This window comes from Oncorhynchus kisutch, unplaced genomic scaffold, assembly GCF_002021735.2.
Source record: "Oncorhynchus kisutch isolate 150728-3 unplaced genomic scaffold, Okis_V2 Okis05a-Okis16b_hom, whole genome shotgun sequence".
NCBI classification, from domain to species: domain Eukaryota; kingdom Metazoa; phylum Chordata; class Actinopteri; order Salmoniformes; family Salmonidae; genus Oncorhynchus; species Oncorhynchus kisutch.
Window position 1 is genome coordinate 5,244,029 of NW_022261982.1, and position 18,691 is coordinate 5,262,719.

The following is an 18,691-nucleotide window of genomic DNA, read 5'->3' on the forward strand; positions in this document are numbered from 1 at the left end:
TCATATCTCTCTATGTAGCCTTACCCAGAGGTGGCTGTAGCATGTCATATCTCTCGATGTAGCCTTACCCAGAGGTGGCTGTAACATGTCATATCTCTCTATGTAGCCTTACCCAGAGGCGGCTGTAGCATGTCTCCTCTCCTCTCACAGGTCCCTATAGGCTGGATGTCTGAGGAGTCCACCAGTCTCCAGAAATCGTTGGTGTTGTCACTCCCGTCCAGACGGAGACGCAGACGTGTACCCATCATACCCATCACCGTGGCGATGCAGATGGACGTGTTGTTCCGAGGGTCGTGGGCTTCCAGCTTCATACCAGCCTTGAAGTCATTACTGGGAGGGAAACGGGACTGGGGGAGACAGGAGGGCAATGGATCAGTCAATAACGGACTGGGGGAGACAGGAGGGCAATGGATCAGTCAATAACGGACTGGGGGAGACAGGAGGGCAATGGATCAGTCAATAACGGACTGGGGGAGACAGGAGGGCAATGGATCAGTCAATAACGGACTGGGGGAGACAGGAGGGCAATGGATCAGTCAATAACGGACTGGGGGAGACAGGAGGGCAATGGATCAGTCAATAACGGACTGGGGGAGACAGGAGGGCAATGGATCAGTCAATAACGGACTGGGGGAGACAGGAGGGCAATGGATCAGTCAATAACGGACTGGGGGAGACAGGAGGGCAATGGATCAGTCAATAACGGACTGGGGGAGACAGGAGGGCAATGGATCAGTCAATAACGGACTGGGGGAGACAGGAGGGCAATGGATCAGTCAATAACGGACTGGGGGAGACAGGAGGGCAATGGATCAGTCAATAACGGACTGGGGGAGACAGGAGGGCAATGGATCAGTCAATAACGGACTGGGGGAGACAGGAGTGCAATGGATCAGTCAATAACGGACTGGGGGAGACAGGAGGGCAATGGATCAGTCAATAACGGACTGGGGGAGACAGGAGGGCAATGGATCAGTCAATAACGGAATGATCTGCTTATATGGGGCGGTAGGTAGCCTAGTGGTTAAGAGTGTAGGGGCGGTAGGTAGCCTAGTGGTTAAGAGTGGTTAAGAGCTGTCATTCTGCCCCTGAACAAGGAAGTTAACCCACTGTTCCCCGGCCGCCAAAGATGTGGATGTGGATTAAGGTCGGCCCTCCGCTCCTCTCTGATTCAGAGGGGTTGGGGGGGTTAAATGTGGAAGACACGTTTCAGTTGAATGCATTCAGTTGTACAACTGACTAGGTATCCCCCTTTCCCTTTCCCTATCTAAACCTGATGTTATGTTAGGCAGAGTTTTATCTAAACCTGATGTTATGTTAGGCAGAGTTTTATCTAAACCTGATGTTATGTTAGGCAGAGTTTTATCTAAACCTAATGTTATGTTAGGCAGAGTTTTATCTAAACCTGATGTTATGTTAGGCAGAGTTTTATCTAAACCTGATGTTATGTTAGGCAGAGTTTTATCTAAACCTGATGTTATGTTAGGCAGAGTTTTATCTAAACCTAATGTTATGTTAGGCAGAGTTTTATCTAAACCTGATGTTATGTTAGGCAGAGTTTTATCTAAACCTGATGTTATGTTAGGCAGAGTTTTATCTAAACCTAATGTTATGCTAATGTTATCCAAATTGTTGACACCTTTTCTAATCCTCTCTGATCTAGGAATGCATGGGGGGGGGGGGGGGGTTGATCTGGGACTGGACACAAGTCAAAAAGCACTTCCTAAAGCAGCCATTAGTGTTGTAGTTACTAGGTCATATCTACCTGTCTGAAACAGCTGGGAGAAGCGGCTGTGGATGACGTTTCCTTAAGGTACTCCTCCCAACTGAAGGGTTCTGGCGAAACAAAAGGGCATAGTTCATACTATCTGACAGTCGTAGGTTACGCTACATTGTGACAGAGAGGAACATTGCAGGAAACGTGTTTAATACCATTAGATTTATCCAGAGAGGGGGGGCCGGTTCCCGGAGAGGGGTTACTTCTCTCAGGTTTCTCCCTCCTCTCTTCTTTTGGCTCTGAAAAGGAGACCATTCAAACTCTTATGAATACACTTTAGAGTAGAATAGAAAATAATAGAACCAATCCAACACAAAGCATAAAAAAAGTGCTGACCTTTCTGAGGTGTTCGGCCCATTTTGACCGATGGTACCACCAGGTGCCAGGTGAGGAGACCACAGACTGGTCAATGTGCCACTACCGACGCGGTGCTGAGCTCCTAGAGCAGATACACAGAGAGAGACATTTATTTGTTAACCTGTTTTTAACCAGGAAATCCCAATGCATGTTTTTCTTAACCTTTATTTAACCAGGAAATCCCAATGCATGTTTTTCTTAACCTTTATTTAACCAGGAAGATCCATTGTGGTCAAGATAACTTTTTAAACAAAGAAGACAAGTAGAGTTAGGCGGGGCCCCTCATTCTAGGTTGGTACAGCAGGCAAAAAATATATATCCACAGCTTGTTTCAGCAAGAGTCCACACAAAGAAACATCTATTGGAGAAATATCTAACAGGAATGACTGAAATGGAGGGGAATTTTTGATCATCTTCATTGTCACAGCAACTAAAGCAGCAGAAGCTGGGAACAGGACACGGAAGGAAATGGATCAGCATTAATCACCACGAACACATTCTGAGGGAATGAAAACCATAAGTGGATTTCATCACTGACAGACAGTGTAATAATTGACTGGGCCTCTGGAACACGCAGGCTTCTGAAGATCAAAGAGTATTTGGAGAAGTGATGAGGTCACAGCTGTCATGGCTGTAGACGGTACAGTAATACATGCCGTGTAGCAGACACTTTTATCCAAAGTACAGTAAGACTGGAGTCCACGCTCTTGTACCAGCCCATACAGATGAGTTAGGACGCCTTGAGCAACTTCTACCCACATGAAAGGTGCGGCTTTTAGTCACATCCAAAGTAGTGAAAAGGAGGCAGACAAAAGGAAGATCCGGTCAATGTACAGAAAAAAAACAGACATAACCTTTTTTCTACAAATAACATGACTCAGGCTGAAGACTGAAGCCTCCAGACAGAATAATAACATGACCCAGGCTGAAGACTGAAGCCTCCAGACAGAATAATAACATGACCCAGGCTGAAGACTGAAGCCTCCAGACAGAATAATAACATGACCCAGGCTGAAGACTGAAGCCCCCAGACAGAATAATAACATGACCCAGGCTGAAGACTGAAGCCCCCAGACAGACAGAATAATAACATGACCCAGGCTGAAGACTGAAGCCTCCAGACAGAATAATAACATGACCCAGGCTGAAGACTGAAGCCCCCAGACAGACAGAATAATAACATGACCCAGGCTGAATACTGAAGCCTCCAGACAGACAGAATAATAACATGACCCAGACAGACAGACAGAATAACAACATGACCCAGGCTGAAGACTGAAGCCTCCAGACAGAATAATAACATGACCCAGGCTGAAGACTGAAGCCTCCAGACAGACAGAATAACAACATGACCCAGACAGACAGACAGAATAACAACATGACCCAGGCTGAAGACTGAAGCCTCCAGACAGACAGAATAATAACATGACCCAGACAGACAGAATAACAACATGACCCAGGCTAAAGACTGAAGCCTCCAGACAGACAGAATAATAACATGACCCAGACAGACAGACAGAATAACAACATGACCCAGGCTGAAGACTGAAGCCTCCAGACAGGACAGGGACAGGGACAGACAGACACAGACAGACAGAATAATAACTGATGTTGTCTAAAAATAAGAACCTGTTCAAATGTAGTGCACATGCACATCCAATCAAATCATTCTCCCAGTGCAAGGTAACAATAGCACATAGGCAGGAAAGGAAATGTGCCCACAGAGCCAACTGGATAAGACTGTTTTTAGGTAGGTAACAATGAGCAATGGAGCCTAGACCACTCTGGTTCTACGGATATCTTACATTGTCAAGATGAAACCAATCACCAAAGAGGACGCTCAAGGTGAGAAAACATCCATCTAACCAGTGAAGTCCCAATGAAATCCATGTGATGGAAAAAGATGAAGAAATTCTCTCTCTATCAACATCTCTCCTGAGTCAACAAAAATGTCAGGTTTAGGTTTTGCAGTGTAACAGCTCTCTGTCCCTCTCCCCAGCCCCTCTCTTTCCAGCCCCTCTCTCTCTCTCTCGCTCCCTTCCTCCCTCCCCTTCTTAGATGTGGATCTCATTGAGCTTGCCCCAGCCATAAAGATTCCTAGCCTCCGTAAAAGGCCATTAAGCCATGTACATCTGGGGGAGAATGTCTGGGGGAGTCAAGAACTCTAACATGAAAAGGATTCCAGAACCTCTCATTAACAGACAGACGATGTGTGTCTGCTCACTGGTCGAGGCCACGTTCCATTCAGGAGGGCCACGCCCCCAGGACAGAAAGGAGTGGAGATGTCCCCACTTTACAACAGGAGAGGAAGTGGTAGTGTTTTAGTTAGGCCTGTTTCCTTATTACTAGAGGAGGGCAATTCCACAATAACGGAATTACACTTTGACTCCAACTTTTCACTTTAAAATGAAACAGACTTATGGTAAAATCTCCCTCAGTTTTTTTATGCGACCATGTTTTCCAAAACTCTTAAATATCTGCTCTGAATTAAGATTCAAAGATGTCTGCAGAAAGAATGGGGTGTCAGCTATGCCTATGACATCACAACTTGAGTAAAACAATTTTAAAAAGTTGGTTGTTGAACTACAGTAGGTGAAGTGGATTTACATCTGTTAACAGAATTTTGGTAAGGTCCCTGGCAATTCCCAGCCCTAGTAGGTAGGTATCAGTAAGGAGAGATGGAATTAACTGGAGAGAGAGCGAGAAATGTTATCTTGGTCTTCACTGTCTTGCTTTGACCACCAGATGGCAGAAGAGAGTAATGAGCTTAACAACAGTACGCCAGAGGAAGGAATGACATTAGCAGGTGTCCCAACTGGTTAGTGACTACTAGGATTTACCATTGTAGCCAATTCAATTGCAGTAATTCCGTTACAGATTTTTTTGGTAATTCCACGCCAGAGGAAGGAATGACATTAGCAGGTGTCCCAACTGGTTAGTGACTACTAGGATTTACCATTGTAGCCAATTCAATTGCAGTAATTCCGTTACAGATTTTTTGGTAATTCCGTTGTGAACTTTTATCTTAAAAATGTGGGTTTTTGGTAACAGAATTAGAACCCACTGGGCAAAAGTTGGTTTCCTCAACATTGTTCCCATGTCATTTAAAAAAAATGTTATAATTAAGTGATGACATTGAATCAGCGTGGAAAACTGATTAGATCTGCAAAAAGTTACCACCATTTTGTTTTTTTTACCCAACTTTGAACCTACATTTTTAGTTGAATTCATGTTAGTTGACAACTCAACCAAATGTAAATCAAAACTAGATGTTGAACTAACATCTGTGCCCAGAGGGAAGGACACAAGGCAATGTTTCTTAAATGTACAGAAGGCAAGTCTCCAAAACTAAATCTAGGTGTTGATATTAGTTGGCAGGGGTCTTTACTTCAACATGACTGTTTTGATGTATTTCTGATACTTCTTTGGACTTTTCCTGATAGATGTTTTCTAAGACCTTTTTCCATCTGTTTGACCAGAAATCAAAGCCTTTGATTATTACACATTTATAGGATGGAAAATGGTTGAAGAATGTATATATGCCTTAATTAAAATAAATAAATAAAAATATATATAGACTCTTAGCTTTCATTTGACATGCTACTATGAACTTCACGTGTTGGCGCTCATGGGTCCTTTTTAAAATGGAAATGCCCAGGAGGAGCACCGACAACCTGTTCCTAAACCAAAATAATATATATAGTAATATCTGTGTGTAATGTCCATGCATTATGGAGGGTCAGAGAGAGCATCTGACACTGTTCCTTAGCTTGGGGGGGGACCACAATAATAATACCATACTAAATAATAATACCATACTAAATAATAATACCATACTAAATAATAATACCATACTAAATAATAATACCATACTAAATAATAATACCATACTAAATAATAATACCATACTAAATAATAATACCATACTAAATAATAATACCATACTAAATAATAATACCATACTAAATAATACTGACAATAATAATACCATACTAAATAATAATACCATACTAAATAATAATACCATACTAAATAATAATACCATACTAAATAATACTGACAATAATAATACCATACTAAATAATAATACCATACTAAATAATAATACCATACTAAATAATACTGACAATAATAATACCATACTAAATAATACTGACAATAATAATACCATACTAAATAATAATACCATACTAAATAATACTGACAATAATAATACCATACTAAATAATACTGACAATAATAATACCATACTAAATAATAATACCATACGAAATAATACTAAATAATAATAATACCATACTAATAATACTGAAATTAATAATACCATAGTAAATAATAATACCATAGTAAATAATAATACCATACTAAATCCTACTGACAATAATAATACCATATGAAATAATACTGAAATTAATAATACCATACTAAATAATACCATGCTCAATAATAATACCATACTGAATAATACTGACATTAGTAATACCATACAAAATAATACTGACAATAATAATACCATACTAAATAATACCATGCTCAATAATAATACCATACTGAATAATACTGACATTAGTAATACCATACTAAATAATACCATACTAAATAATAATAATACCATACTAAATAATACGGACAATAATAATACCATAGTAAATAATAATACCATACTAAATAATACTGACAATAATAATAATACCATACGAAATAATACTGACAATAATAATACCATAGTAAATAATAATACCATACTAAATAATACTGACAATAATAATAATACCATAAGAAATAATACTGACAATAATAATACCATAGTAAATAATAATACCATACTAAATAATACTGACAATAATAATAATACCATACCTAATAATACTGACAATAATACTACTGACAATAATAATACCATATTAAAAAAATACTGACAATAATAATACCATACCAAATAATACTGACAATAATAATACCATACTAAATAATACTGACAATAATAATACCATACCTAATAATACTGACAATAATAATACCATATTAAAAAAATACTGACAATAATAATACCATACCAAATAATACTGACAATAATAATACCATACTAAATAATACTGACAATAATAATACCATAATAAATAATAATACCATACTAAATAATAATACCATACTAAATAATAATACCATACCAAATAATACTGACAATAATAATACCATACTAAATAATAATACCATACTAAATAATAATACCATACTAATAATACTGACATTAATAATACCATACTAAATAATAATACCATACTAAATAATAATACCATACTAAATAATACCATACTAAATAATAATACCATACTAAATAATAATACCATACTAAATAAGTGACACTTTAATAACATCATATTAAATAATAATACCATACTAATAATACTGACATTAATAATACCATACGAAATAATACTGACAATAATAATACCATAGTAAATAATAATACCATACTAAATAATACGGACAATAATAATACCATAGTAAATAATAATACCATACTAAATAATACTGACAATAATAATAATACCATACGAAATAATACTGACAATAATAATACCATAGTAAATAATAATACCATACTAAATAATACTGACAATAATAATAATACCATACGAAATAATACTGACAATAATAATACCATAGTAAATAATAATACCATACTAAATAATACTGACAATAATAATAATACCATACGAAATAATACTGACAATAATAATACCATAGTAAATAATAATACCATACTAAATAATACTGACAATAATAATAATACCATACCTAATAATACTGACAATAATACTACTGACAATAATAATACCATATTAAAAAAATACTGACAATAATAATACCATACCAAATAATACCATACTAAATAATACTGACAATAATAATACCATACTAAATAATACTGACAATAATAATACCATACCTAATAATACTGACAATAATACTGACAATAATAATACCATATTAAAAAAATACTGACAATAATAATACCATACCAAATAATACTGACAATAATAATACCATACTAAATAATACTGACAATAATAATACCATAATAAATAATAATACCATACTAAATAATAATACCATACTAAATAATAATACCATACTAAATAATACTGACAATAATAATACCATACTAAATAATACTGACAATAATAATACCATACTAAATAATACTGACAATAATAATACCATACTAAATAATACTGACAATAATAATACCATACTAAATAATACTGACAATAATAATACCATACTAAATAATACTGACAATAATAATACCATACTAAATAATAATACCATACTAAATAATAATACCATACTAAATAATACTGACAATAATAATACCATACTAAATAATACCATACTAAATAATAATACCATACTAAATAATAATACCATACTAAATAAGTGACACTTTAATAACATCATATTAAATAATAGTGATACTTTAATAACATCATATTAAAAGGTTATAATATATAAAGGGATGGCTATACCAGTAGTCCATCATAAACAGTACAGTACTGATATACACTTCTTTCATTTAGAAGATTAATAATATGACAAACACCACTAAGGGATTATTATTCTATTGTTGTTGTAAGGAAGGAAATAGTCCAAATTGTTGAAGTAATTTTTTAAAAATGGTTTGTTTAAAAAAATGTAAAAAAATGAAGTGGTGCGTGCATATGTATTCACCCTCTTTGGTGGGTCCATATGTATTCACCCTCTTTGCTATGAAGCCCCTAAATAAGATCTGGTGCAACCAATTACCTGGTCAACTGGTCAGAATTGAAGGAATGATGGATGGTGCTAAATAAAGGGAAATTGTTGAGAGAAACCTATTTCAGTCTTCCAGAGATTTGAGACTGGGATGGAGGTTCACCTTCCAGCAGGACAATGAACCTAAGCATCCTGCTAAAGCAACACTCGAATGGTTTAGGGGGAAATATTTTAATGTCTTGGAATGGCCTAGTCAAAGCCCAGACCTCAATCCAATTGAGAATCTGTGGTATGACTTAAATATTGCTGTATACCAGCGGAACCCATTAAACTTGAAGGAGCTGGAGCAGTTTTGTCTTGAAGAATAGGCAACAATCCCAGTGGTTAGATGTGCCAAGCGTATAGAGACATACCTCAAGGGACTTGCAGCTGTAATTGCTGCAAAAGGTGTCTCTACAAATAATTGACGTTGGGGGGGGGGTGAATATTTCACAATAAATAAATAAAAATTGAATCTACAATGTTGTTTTAATCAAATGTTTCAAAAATCTATTTTAATTCCAGGTTGTAACAAATTCCAGGCAACAAAATAGGATAAATGCCAAGGGCTGAATACTTCCACTGTATATCTATTATTATCTATTAGTGGGGTGGCAGGGTAGCCTAGAGAGCATTGGACTAGTAACCGGAAGGTTGCAAGTTCAAACCCCTGAGCTGACAAGGTACAAATCTGTCATAGGTTAACTGTTCCTAGGCCGTCATTGAAAATAAGAATTTGTTCTTAACTGACTTGCCTGGTTAAATAAAGGTACAATTTAAATTACACACTATGTATTAATAGTTTGGGTTGTTGGAGGACGATTTGGGTCACAGGAGGACTGAAAAAGTTTAAAAGGGCAGCAAGCATTAGTTGTTACTCACCACGGTAAGAACACAGCACGGCCAAAGACTTAGTAACGTAGTTGTAGTTCCGATCTGGTTACCTATCAGTACAAACACCACGGCCAAAGACTTAGTAACGTAGTTGTAGTTCCGATCTGGTTACCTATCAGTACAAACACCACGGCCAAAGACTTAGTAACGTAGTTGTAGTTCCGATCTGGTTACCTATCAGTACAAACACCACGGCCAAAGACTTAGTAACGTAGTTGTAGTTCCGATCTGGTTTCCTATCAGTACAAACACCACGGCCAAAGACTTAGTAACGTAGTTGTAGTTCCGATCTGGTTACCTATCAGTACAAACGCCACGGCCAAAGACTTAGTAACGTAGTTGTAGTTCCGATCTGGTTACCTATCAGTACAAACACCACGGCCAAAGACTTAGTAACGTAGTTGTAGTTCCGATCTGGTTACCTATCAGTACAAACGCCACGGCCAAAGACTTAGTAACGTAGTTGTAGTTCCGATCTGGTTACCTATCAGTACAAACACCACGGCCAAAGACTTAGTAACGTAGTTGTAGTTCCGATCTGGTTTCCTATCAGTACAAACATAGTCATGTTTTTGGGTTATTACATATTTATCAACTTATTTCCGGATAACTTCGAAACTACCCACAATTCCTCAACGTCATATGGAGGATCTACTCTATGCTAGCGAATTCAGCCCAAGCCGGCTAAGGTTAGTCACACCTCATGCTATTCACTGACTTTGTGGCTGTGCAGTGGTGTAATGTACTTAAGTAAAAAATAATTAAGTACTGCTTAAGTACTTTTTTGGGCTATCTGTACTTTACTATTTATATTTTTGATAACTTTTACTTCACTACATTCCTAAAGAAAATATTGTACTTTTTACTCCGTACATTTTCCCTGACACCCAAAAGTATTCGTTACATTTTTAATGATTAGCAAGACAGGACAATGGTCCAATTCATGCACTTATCAAGAGAACATCCCTGGTCATCTCTACTGCCTCTGATCTGGCAGACTCTCACTAAACACACATGCTTTGTTTGTAAATGATGTCAGAGTGTTGGAGTGTGCCCCTGGCTATTCGTAAATTTAAAATAAAATAAACCAAGAAATAGTGCCGTCTAGTTTGCTTAATATAAGGAATTTGAAATTATTTATACTTTTAATTTTGATACTTAAAACCAAATACTTTTAGACTTTCACTCAAGTAGTATTTTACTGGGTGACTTTCACTTGAGTCATTTTCTATTAAGGTATTTTTACTTTTACTCAAGTATGACAATTGGGTACTTTTCCACAACTGTGGCTGTGTTATCTAGGTGGGAAACTTTTAGCAAGCGGGCACCGGTGCCTTCTTGCCGTGGGGTCCAAACGACAGAGAAACTCATACCTGCTTGCTGTAATACCTTGTCTGTTCTCCTTTTAGTTTTTTCAACTTTTTGGCATGTTCTCTGTGAAGTAGGCTATGGGAGTTTTGCAACTTTTCCAACCTTGGATTAGTGCCAGCGGGCTAGTTGACGGACATCTGAAATCTATTTTGGATTTCGGCTCGATGAAGCGCCCGTCTCTCCTCTCTTCGGTAGCTAACTCAGCCTGCACTCTTTTAAAAGAGTTTGCATCGGATGGGCCTCCAACTATCAATATGTAAGTCTCTGCGTTCTCTTTGCTTTTCATATGCAGTTACGTGTTAGTTGTGTTCTAGCTGGTCTCCAGTAGGAGAGCTCTAGCTTGCCGACCATAACCGTGATTGTTGGCTAATAAGCTAAATGTAGCTGGCTGGTTAGCTTGCTGGCTATGATAACTGCATATAGCTAACATTCATTGATAACTGGTTGTATGGTGTTATATATTTCCAAGACTTTGGTTTACTTTAATGTAGCTGTAAGCTAGGTGTTGATAGCTACTGGCTGGTAGGGCTAACATTAGCAGGCTAGTAGGGCTAATGTTAGCAGGCTAATAAGGCTAACCTTAGCAGGCCATTAGGGCTAATGTTAGCAGGCTAATAAGGCTAACCTTAGCAGGCTAGTAGGGCTAATGTTAGCAGGCTAATAAGGCTAACCTTAGCAGGCCATTAGGGCTAATGTTAGCAGGCTAATAAGGCTAACCTTAGCAGGCCATTAGGGCTAATGTTAGCAGGCTAATAAGGCTAACCTTAGCAGGCCATTAGGGCTAATGTTAGCAGGCTAATAAGGCTAACCTTAGCAGGCCATTAGGGCTAATGTTAGCAGGCTAATAAGGCTAACCTTAGCAGGCCATTAGGGCTAATGTTAGCAGGCTAATAAGGCTAACCTTAGCAGGCCATTAGGGCTAATGTTAGGTTAGTTGGCTAGCAACCTTGCAAGTTTATTTGTAAAAAAATAAATTCATAAAGTATTTGCTTGTAAGTTGGCTGAAAGTAAATGAAGCCAGTAATCATGAGTGCCAACGATTTGGTTTAATTTGAATTTAAACATTTGAAGTTATTCCTTTAGGGGTTTACATTTTAGGGAATAGGTTGGCTTGCAGGGTCTTCCATATTACATCACACCCTGGAAAAACCTTTCCCGACACGACTTCGGCATTCTTTGGAAATTCTGATCTGTTTTATGTAATAACTCCCAAAAATAGGTGTAACTTTGCATTGGAATTTTTCATGTGTATACTAACGCAAATCCTTATGTTACATGTGGTTACGTTTGTTACCTACTCTTTAAGAACCCTTGCTGTTACACCATAAAATCTCTATTTGATACATTGTATAACATGACATGAGATGAATGGTGTCCGAGTAAAACGAATGTTGGGGGCGTGTCCACATCGAGAAGCTGCACTCCTCAGAAGTGGGCGTTAACCGAAGAGGCTCACAGCAGTTTAGAAATTTGAAAAATATGCCCTTAGTTTATCTTTCGTTAATACTTATTTAATTTATTAATATATATTGCAAAAATGGGGACATAGATAGACAACTGTTAAGCATTCTCTTAGATAAAGAAAAGCCTATTGATTGACTCATTGTTTTTCAAAGACAACCCTGTGCAAATAAGTTTTTGGGGGAATACGGCAAGCCTAGTGTAAATAAAACAATAAAGTATAAATAAAAACATACTAACGTGTGTTGGCAATCAATTGAATAAATAAAACATCGGCGTGTGATGCGTTTCCTTTTCCCTTTTTCATCATTCTCTCTGTTCCTGTCAATGATGTCAGCTAGGAACTAATACTACGATTTAGAAATGGAGCATGTGCCTCGATCATATCTCCATAATAATTATTATTATTATTATGATCTCTTTCTCTGAAAGAAATTGACCATCGTAAACACCAATAGCGCCCACTGTGCAGCAGTAGAGTCCAGGGAATATGTTACAAGAGCCAAAATGTGCCATGAAAAATACACACCGAGCTCATGGCGTAGTACTCATTGTTTACGTTTAATCTCTGCTCTCTCAGTGTTTGTACATAGCCTACATAAACGAGTAGGCCTAGAGGAGAGCGAAAATTCCATAAACTATATCTGGAAGTTATCATGAAATACAAACAATGTAGTACTCACAGTTTCGAGAAGGTATTCGCGTCAGATCCTTCATTTGCCATCAGATGCAGGCCGCCATATTCCGTGTTCTACACCACGCGCATGTCCAACAGCAAGCTGCAATTTATGTTTTCCACTGTAGGTTTTATAATAAGGGGAATTTATTCATAGATTCTATAAAATACAGAATATATTTTTCTGTGAAATTAACCATATTTACTAAATATATTTATAAGGAAACGAAACTACAATAGACTAGTGGTACTTTTTTGCATAGTAGAAGGAATATAAATGAATTGAATCTGAATAAAAATATGTACAAAATATATAGGAAAATGCTATGAAAAACATATGCTATGGCAAAGGATCTATATTGGCCGAGAGAGAGAGAGAGTGAGAGTTAGAAAGGGTGAGAGTGAGAGTCTACTATTTTGTCACAGAGTTTATTATAAAACGAACAACGAATAGATAGAAACTCATAGCATCTTTTACTTGCCTCATTAGCATGAATTATGAATAGAATAGAAGGAGATGCCACAGGTAGCCTAATGGTTTCAGAAGGTTTTGGGCTTTGTTAGCTCATTTCCATAGAATGAGCATTGAAATAATTACAGACAAATAATTTAGAGTTGGTTTTAATATTCAATTATTTCCTGGTTTCACTTTTACTTGCATTTAAACGAATTATGTGACAGAAGAAACCATCATAACATAGCATTATGAACCGTAAATAACTAGGCTAAGTTAAATAATAGAATAGAATAGGATCAAATAGCCTGCATGGCTCTAAGACTTTCAGCACTGTCAAAGCAGGACAGACCGTCACTAGAGAGACAGCTCGAACCTAAATAAAATCCCGCCTTTTGGACAATGTTTTACACTTACTCTACCCTCATAGGTTAAGAAAAACAGGGTGTAGGTGGAATGACCCTTTTCGCCTTTCTATTGGTCTAAACTGACGCCAGTCAGAAGGATGCCGTTGCAGCTTTAACCAGCAGTAGGCTGAGTATAGAACACCGTGCAGGTTAATATTAGTTACCGTTGAGGCTCGCTGCATCCGACACTTCGTTAAAGGATGATGCAGGTGGAATCGTTTTATCCGTTTCAAAGATCTGACTGAGTGAGTATTGGATCGTTTAACCGTTAAATGTTTGTTTCCCCCGTTTAGTATGCTGTTGTTCTGTTCTGTCTCCACCATCACACCACATCATCATTTTCATGGACATGGTGTTATTCAGTCAGTGCAGATCGAGTTTTTTTTCCATAGACTGCACAGGCAGACATAGCTTACAGTCAACCTGATGACAATTATACGAGCTTATTATACAGATTTCCTTCTGTCATTCTGTTATATCACAGACATAACATCTCATTTGTCATGAGAATGGAATCAGGTTTTGGTAAAGCCGTGTGTTGCTAGACATCGTGATCGATACATGGCATAGCCTACATAGGCTGCCTACATTACATGGTGATGCAGGAGTGGGAGGCTGACAGAGCAGGCTATAGGAATGCTGTTTTGCTTTGCTTTAGCGTCACTGCGATTTAGAGACGCAGTTTCATCGCACATCATCTCTCTCTCTCTCTTTCTCTTTCTCTCTCTCTTTCTCTCTCTCTCTCTCTCTCTCTCTCTCTCACTCTCTCACTCTCTCTCTCACTCTCTCTCTATGTGTCTCACTGTCTCTCTTTCGCTCTCTCTCACTCTGTCACACCAACGCGCACACACACACACACACACACACACACACACACACACACACACACACACACACACACACACACACACACACACACACACACACACACACACACACACACACACACACACACACATACACACATACATACAATCCATCATTCATCATTTCAAGTTCTGAACCTGTGGGATGTAGCAACCCCAGAATAGCAGCAGGGACTAGTTTGTATCTGTTCATTTGCCTGTTGCCAGAACTAGTCTGGGGTATTTCCTACAATGTAACAGTTGTAGATGTTGAGCTTTTGGGAACCACTGCCTCTGTTTTCTAGGTTAGTCCACAGATAGAACAATGATGTTTCACCAGATGTATACATCTGAAGCATCCGGTTGGCGTTTCCACTCACCTCCAAATATGGCAGTGACAGGAAGCCCAGTGGCCGGCAGTGGGAGAAGATTTTGGCCACGTTCTGCACATTTTCTCATCGATGAAACATTTGATCTCAATGCAATTTTCTGTTCCCAAAACTAGAATCTATTGTGAACAGAGTGGACTAAGTTTTAGACAGATTTGACCCTTTGCCAAAGTAAATAAATGAATAGTTGTTTAGACAGAGTGCGAAGGGAGAATTTAGTTATTGCACAGAGTAGGCGTTCCCTAACAGAAATATGCAAATACATGCTAGAACGCTCAAATAGGGTCTTGCTAGCTCCTGATTGGCTCTGCCCACCTCCTTGCTTGTTCTACCCATTATAATTGATTAGCCCCCATTGGAAGGACAGGCTGTGGTCTATTTTGGGTTAGTTATACTAATCTATTGCCATTTCCTCATTTAATGATTTAATGAAATAATAACTGCAGTTAGTTAGCACAGAACAGTACATTCCATAAGCCAACAATGTGCAGAGTATTTTAAACTACAGTTCTACATTTGTTATGTGTTTTCTGTGCGGGCGTTTTCCTAAGTGCAGAACATACCTCTAAGGAAAAGGGTCAGCTGCTGTTTTTAGACTCGTGTTCCTTCTTAACTATGTGGAAGTCCTGCCTATGGGAGTTGATTCCAGGGTATTTGTCTGCCACACATGATGTGGAGGACACTGCCTGTGCAGTTATTACCAAGGCTACTGTAGTGGAAGACTTCACCTGTAACATATTGCCAGCCAAGCGGTCCAGGGATCACCAACATTTGGAAATATGCACTGATTATCCACGTCCTTTTTGTAATGATATTTGCAGCATTCATTTCATTCCTTATTTTGACTGTGATTCCCCACACATACTCTCCAAAACGAGGTTGTTGTAGGACCCAGTTCGGCAGTGTCTGTGATTCCCCACACATACTCTCCAAAACGAGGTTGTTGTAGGACCCAGTTCGGCAGTGTCTGTGATTCTCCACACATACTCTCCAAAACGAGGTTGTTGTAGGACCCAGTTCGGCAGTGTCTGTGATTCTCCACACATACTCTCCAAAACGAGGTTGTTGTAGGACCCAGTTCGGCAGTGTCTGTGATTCTCCACACATACTCTCCAAAACGAGGTTGTTGTAGGACCCAGTTCGGCAGTGTCTGTGATTCTCCACACATACTCTCCAAAACGAGGTTGTTGTAGGACCCAGTTCGGCAGTGTCTGTGATTCTCCACACATACTCTCCAAAACGAGGTTGTTGTAGGACCCAGTTCGGCAGTGTCTGTGATTCTCCACACATACTCTCCAAAACGAGGTTGTTGTAGGACCCAGTTCGGCAGTGTCTGTGATTCTCCACACATACTCTCCAAAACGAGGTTGTTGTAGGACCCAGTTCGGCAGTGTCTGTGATTCTCCACACATACTCTCCAAAACGAGGTTGTTGTAGGACCCAGTTCGGCAGTGTCTGGATTCCCCACACATACTCTCCAAAACGAGGTTGTTGTAGGACCCAGTTCGGCAGTGTCTGTGATTCTCCACACATACTCTCCAAAACGAGGTTGTTGTAGGACCCAGTTCGGCAGTGTCCCAGTCTTTCATGGTCCTATGTCTTTCACAGTCCCAGTCTTTCACAGTCCCAGTCCTTCACAGTCCTACCTAATGACTGCATGACATCTACGTTAGGGTTTTATCCTGTACATATGTCATATCGATCGTTTCCACTTTGCCATTTAGAAGGTCGCGTTTCTCCATCCCTGATGGATTCTGTTTCTGTAATGTCTTCCTTTAGGGGAGGGAGGGAGGGAGGGAGGGTGGGAGGGAGGGAGGGTGGGAGGGAGGGAGGGAGGGAGGGAGGGAGGGAGGGAGGGAGGGAGGGAGGGAGGGAGGGAGGGAGGGAGGGAGGGAGGGAGGGAGGGAGGGAGGGAGGGAGGGAAGTTGTTTCTTGCTCATATAAGAGTTATAGAGCCCAATGAAATGTTGCTGTGCTGTATCTACTGACTACCATCTGTACGTGATGTGATTTGACGTGTGATGACATGTGACGTGTGTGTTTGTGTGTGTTTGTGTGTGTGTGTATATGTGTGGACATATTTAACTATACTTGTGGGGACCAGAAGTCCCCTACTAGAATAGTAAATAAACAAAAATTGGACCAACTGGGGACATTTTGTTAGTCCCCACAAGGTCAAATCCTATTTCTAGGGGGTTTAGTGTTTAGGTTTAGTGTTAGGGGTTAAGGAAAATAGAATTTTGAATGGGAGTGAATTGTATGTCCCCACAAGGTTAACTGCGCAAGACTGTGTGTGTGTGTGTGTGTGCGTGTGTGTGTGTGTCTCTAGCTGTCACACAGGCAGCAGAAAGGCATGAAGTTAGCTGGGACCTCCAGCTGATCTGCACTGTGTGACCTTCACACTTTCCCTATTTTCCCTCTGTTTTTTTCAGGTGAGAGTGTGTGGGGGTGTGGGGTGTGAGAGACAGAGAGACTGCAAGATCAATAATGTTTGAGGAAGAGAGAGATTTGTGAGAGAAAGTGAAAGAGTGAGAGTGAGTGAAAAGCGAGAGAGAGAGAGAGAGAGAGAGACAGAGAGAGAGAGGCAGAGAGCGAGAGAGACAGAGAGAGAGAGAGGCAGAGAGAGAGAGAGTGTGTGTGTGTGAGAGAGAGAGAAAGAGAGAGTCAAAGAGAGAGCGAGAGAAGATGAGGAGACTCCTCCAGGACTCTCCTCTGTGTTGCGTGGTAAAACTCTGGTCTCAGTCTGGCCTGGAGTTCTCTCTTCTCTAAGACCTTCCTGCTCCTCTCAGCTGGTTTCCTCTTCATGAAGACCACTGACATCGGTGATGTGATGAATAAATTTGAAGTCCTTGGCATTGTAGGTGAAGGTAAGTTGATCCTTATTTACAACTACTGCATTACACTGTCAAAGGGAACACTACTGTTTTACACTAGTGTGTTTATTTGTGGGTTGTTTTTAGTGATGTTGGTGTGATGGTCGAAGCTGAAAGCCAAAACCCTCTCTGACCGTGTTATCACTATGTTACTTATGGCTGTGACTGAAAACGTTTACAACGATCAACGGTTAACGTAAAGGAGTTCTCAGTACTGTGTCCAAAAAACACTGTTTGCAGAACTAGAGATAAATTATTATTCTAAAGTGCTCATCGTGTTCCCAGTTCTGAACAGTCGCCACTTAACCGGAGGGTCTAATGTGGGCTAAAACTGTCTCCACCTCTCCATGTGTCCTCTGGCTAGGCCTTGTAGCTGCTGTGCCCGTGAA

The 18,691-nt window shown here is 39.1% G+C and overlaps 2 protein-coding genes across 13 annotated transcripts in view; one reads left to right on the plus strand and one right to left on the minus strand.

The window, feature by feature from the left end:
* Nucleotides 1–13,442, minus strand: part of LOC109878220 (sex comb on midleg-like protein 2) — a 64,511-nt gene extending 51,069 nt beyond the window's left edge. For both annotated transcript variants that reach the window (XM_031813382.1, XM_031813381.1), the window contains exons 1-5: nt 13,342–13,442; nt 2,114–2,216; nt 1,933–2,016; nt 1,766–1,836; nt 113–347 (exon numbers count right to left, since the gene is read on the minus strand). In XM_031813382.1, coding sequence (XP_031669242.1) covers nt 113–347; nt 1,766–1,836; nt 1,933–2,016; nt 2,114–2,135 — 412 coding nt within the window. In that variant the 5' untranslated portion in view covers nt 2,136–2,216; nt 13,342–13,442. The remainder of the gene's footprint in view (nt 1–112; nt 348–1,765; nt 1,837–1,932; nt 2,017–2,113; nt 2,217–13,341) is intronic.
* An 827-nt stretch (nt 13,443–14,269) lies between these two features.
* Nucleotides 14,270–18,691, plus strand: part of LOC109886927 (cyclin-dependent kinase-like 5) — a 78,661-nt gene continuing 74,239 nt past the window's right edge. For 6 of the 11 annotated variants that reach the window (XM_031813440.1, XM_031813447.1, XM_031813444.1 and 3 more), the window contains exon 1: nt 18,025–18,296. In XM_031813440.1, coding sequence (XP_031669300.1) covers nt 18,233–18,296 — 64 coding nt within the window. In that variant the 5' untranslated portion in view covers nt 18,025–18,232. Of the gene's footprint in view, nt 14,441–17,861; nt 18,297–18,691 lie in introns of those variants that run through there. The other 5 variants (XM_031813443.1, XM_031813442.1, XM_031813451.1 and 2 more) reach the window with 5 other exon arrangements.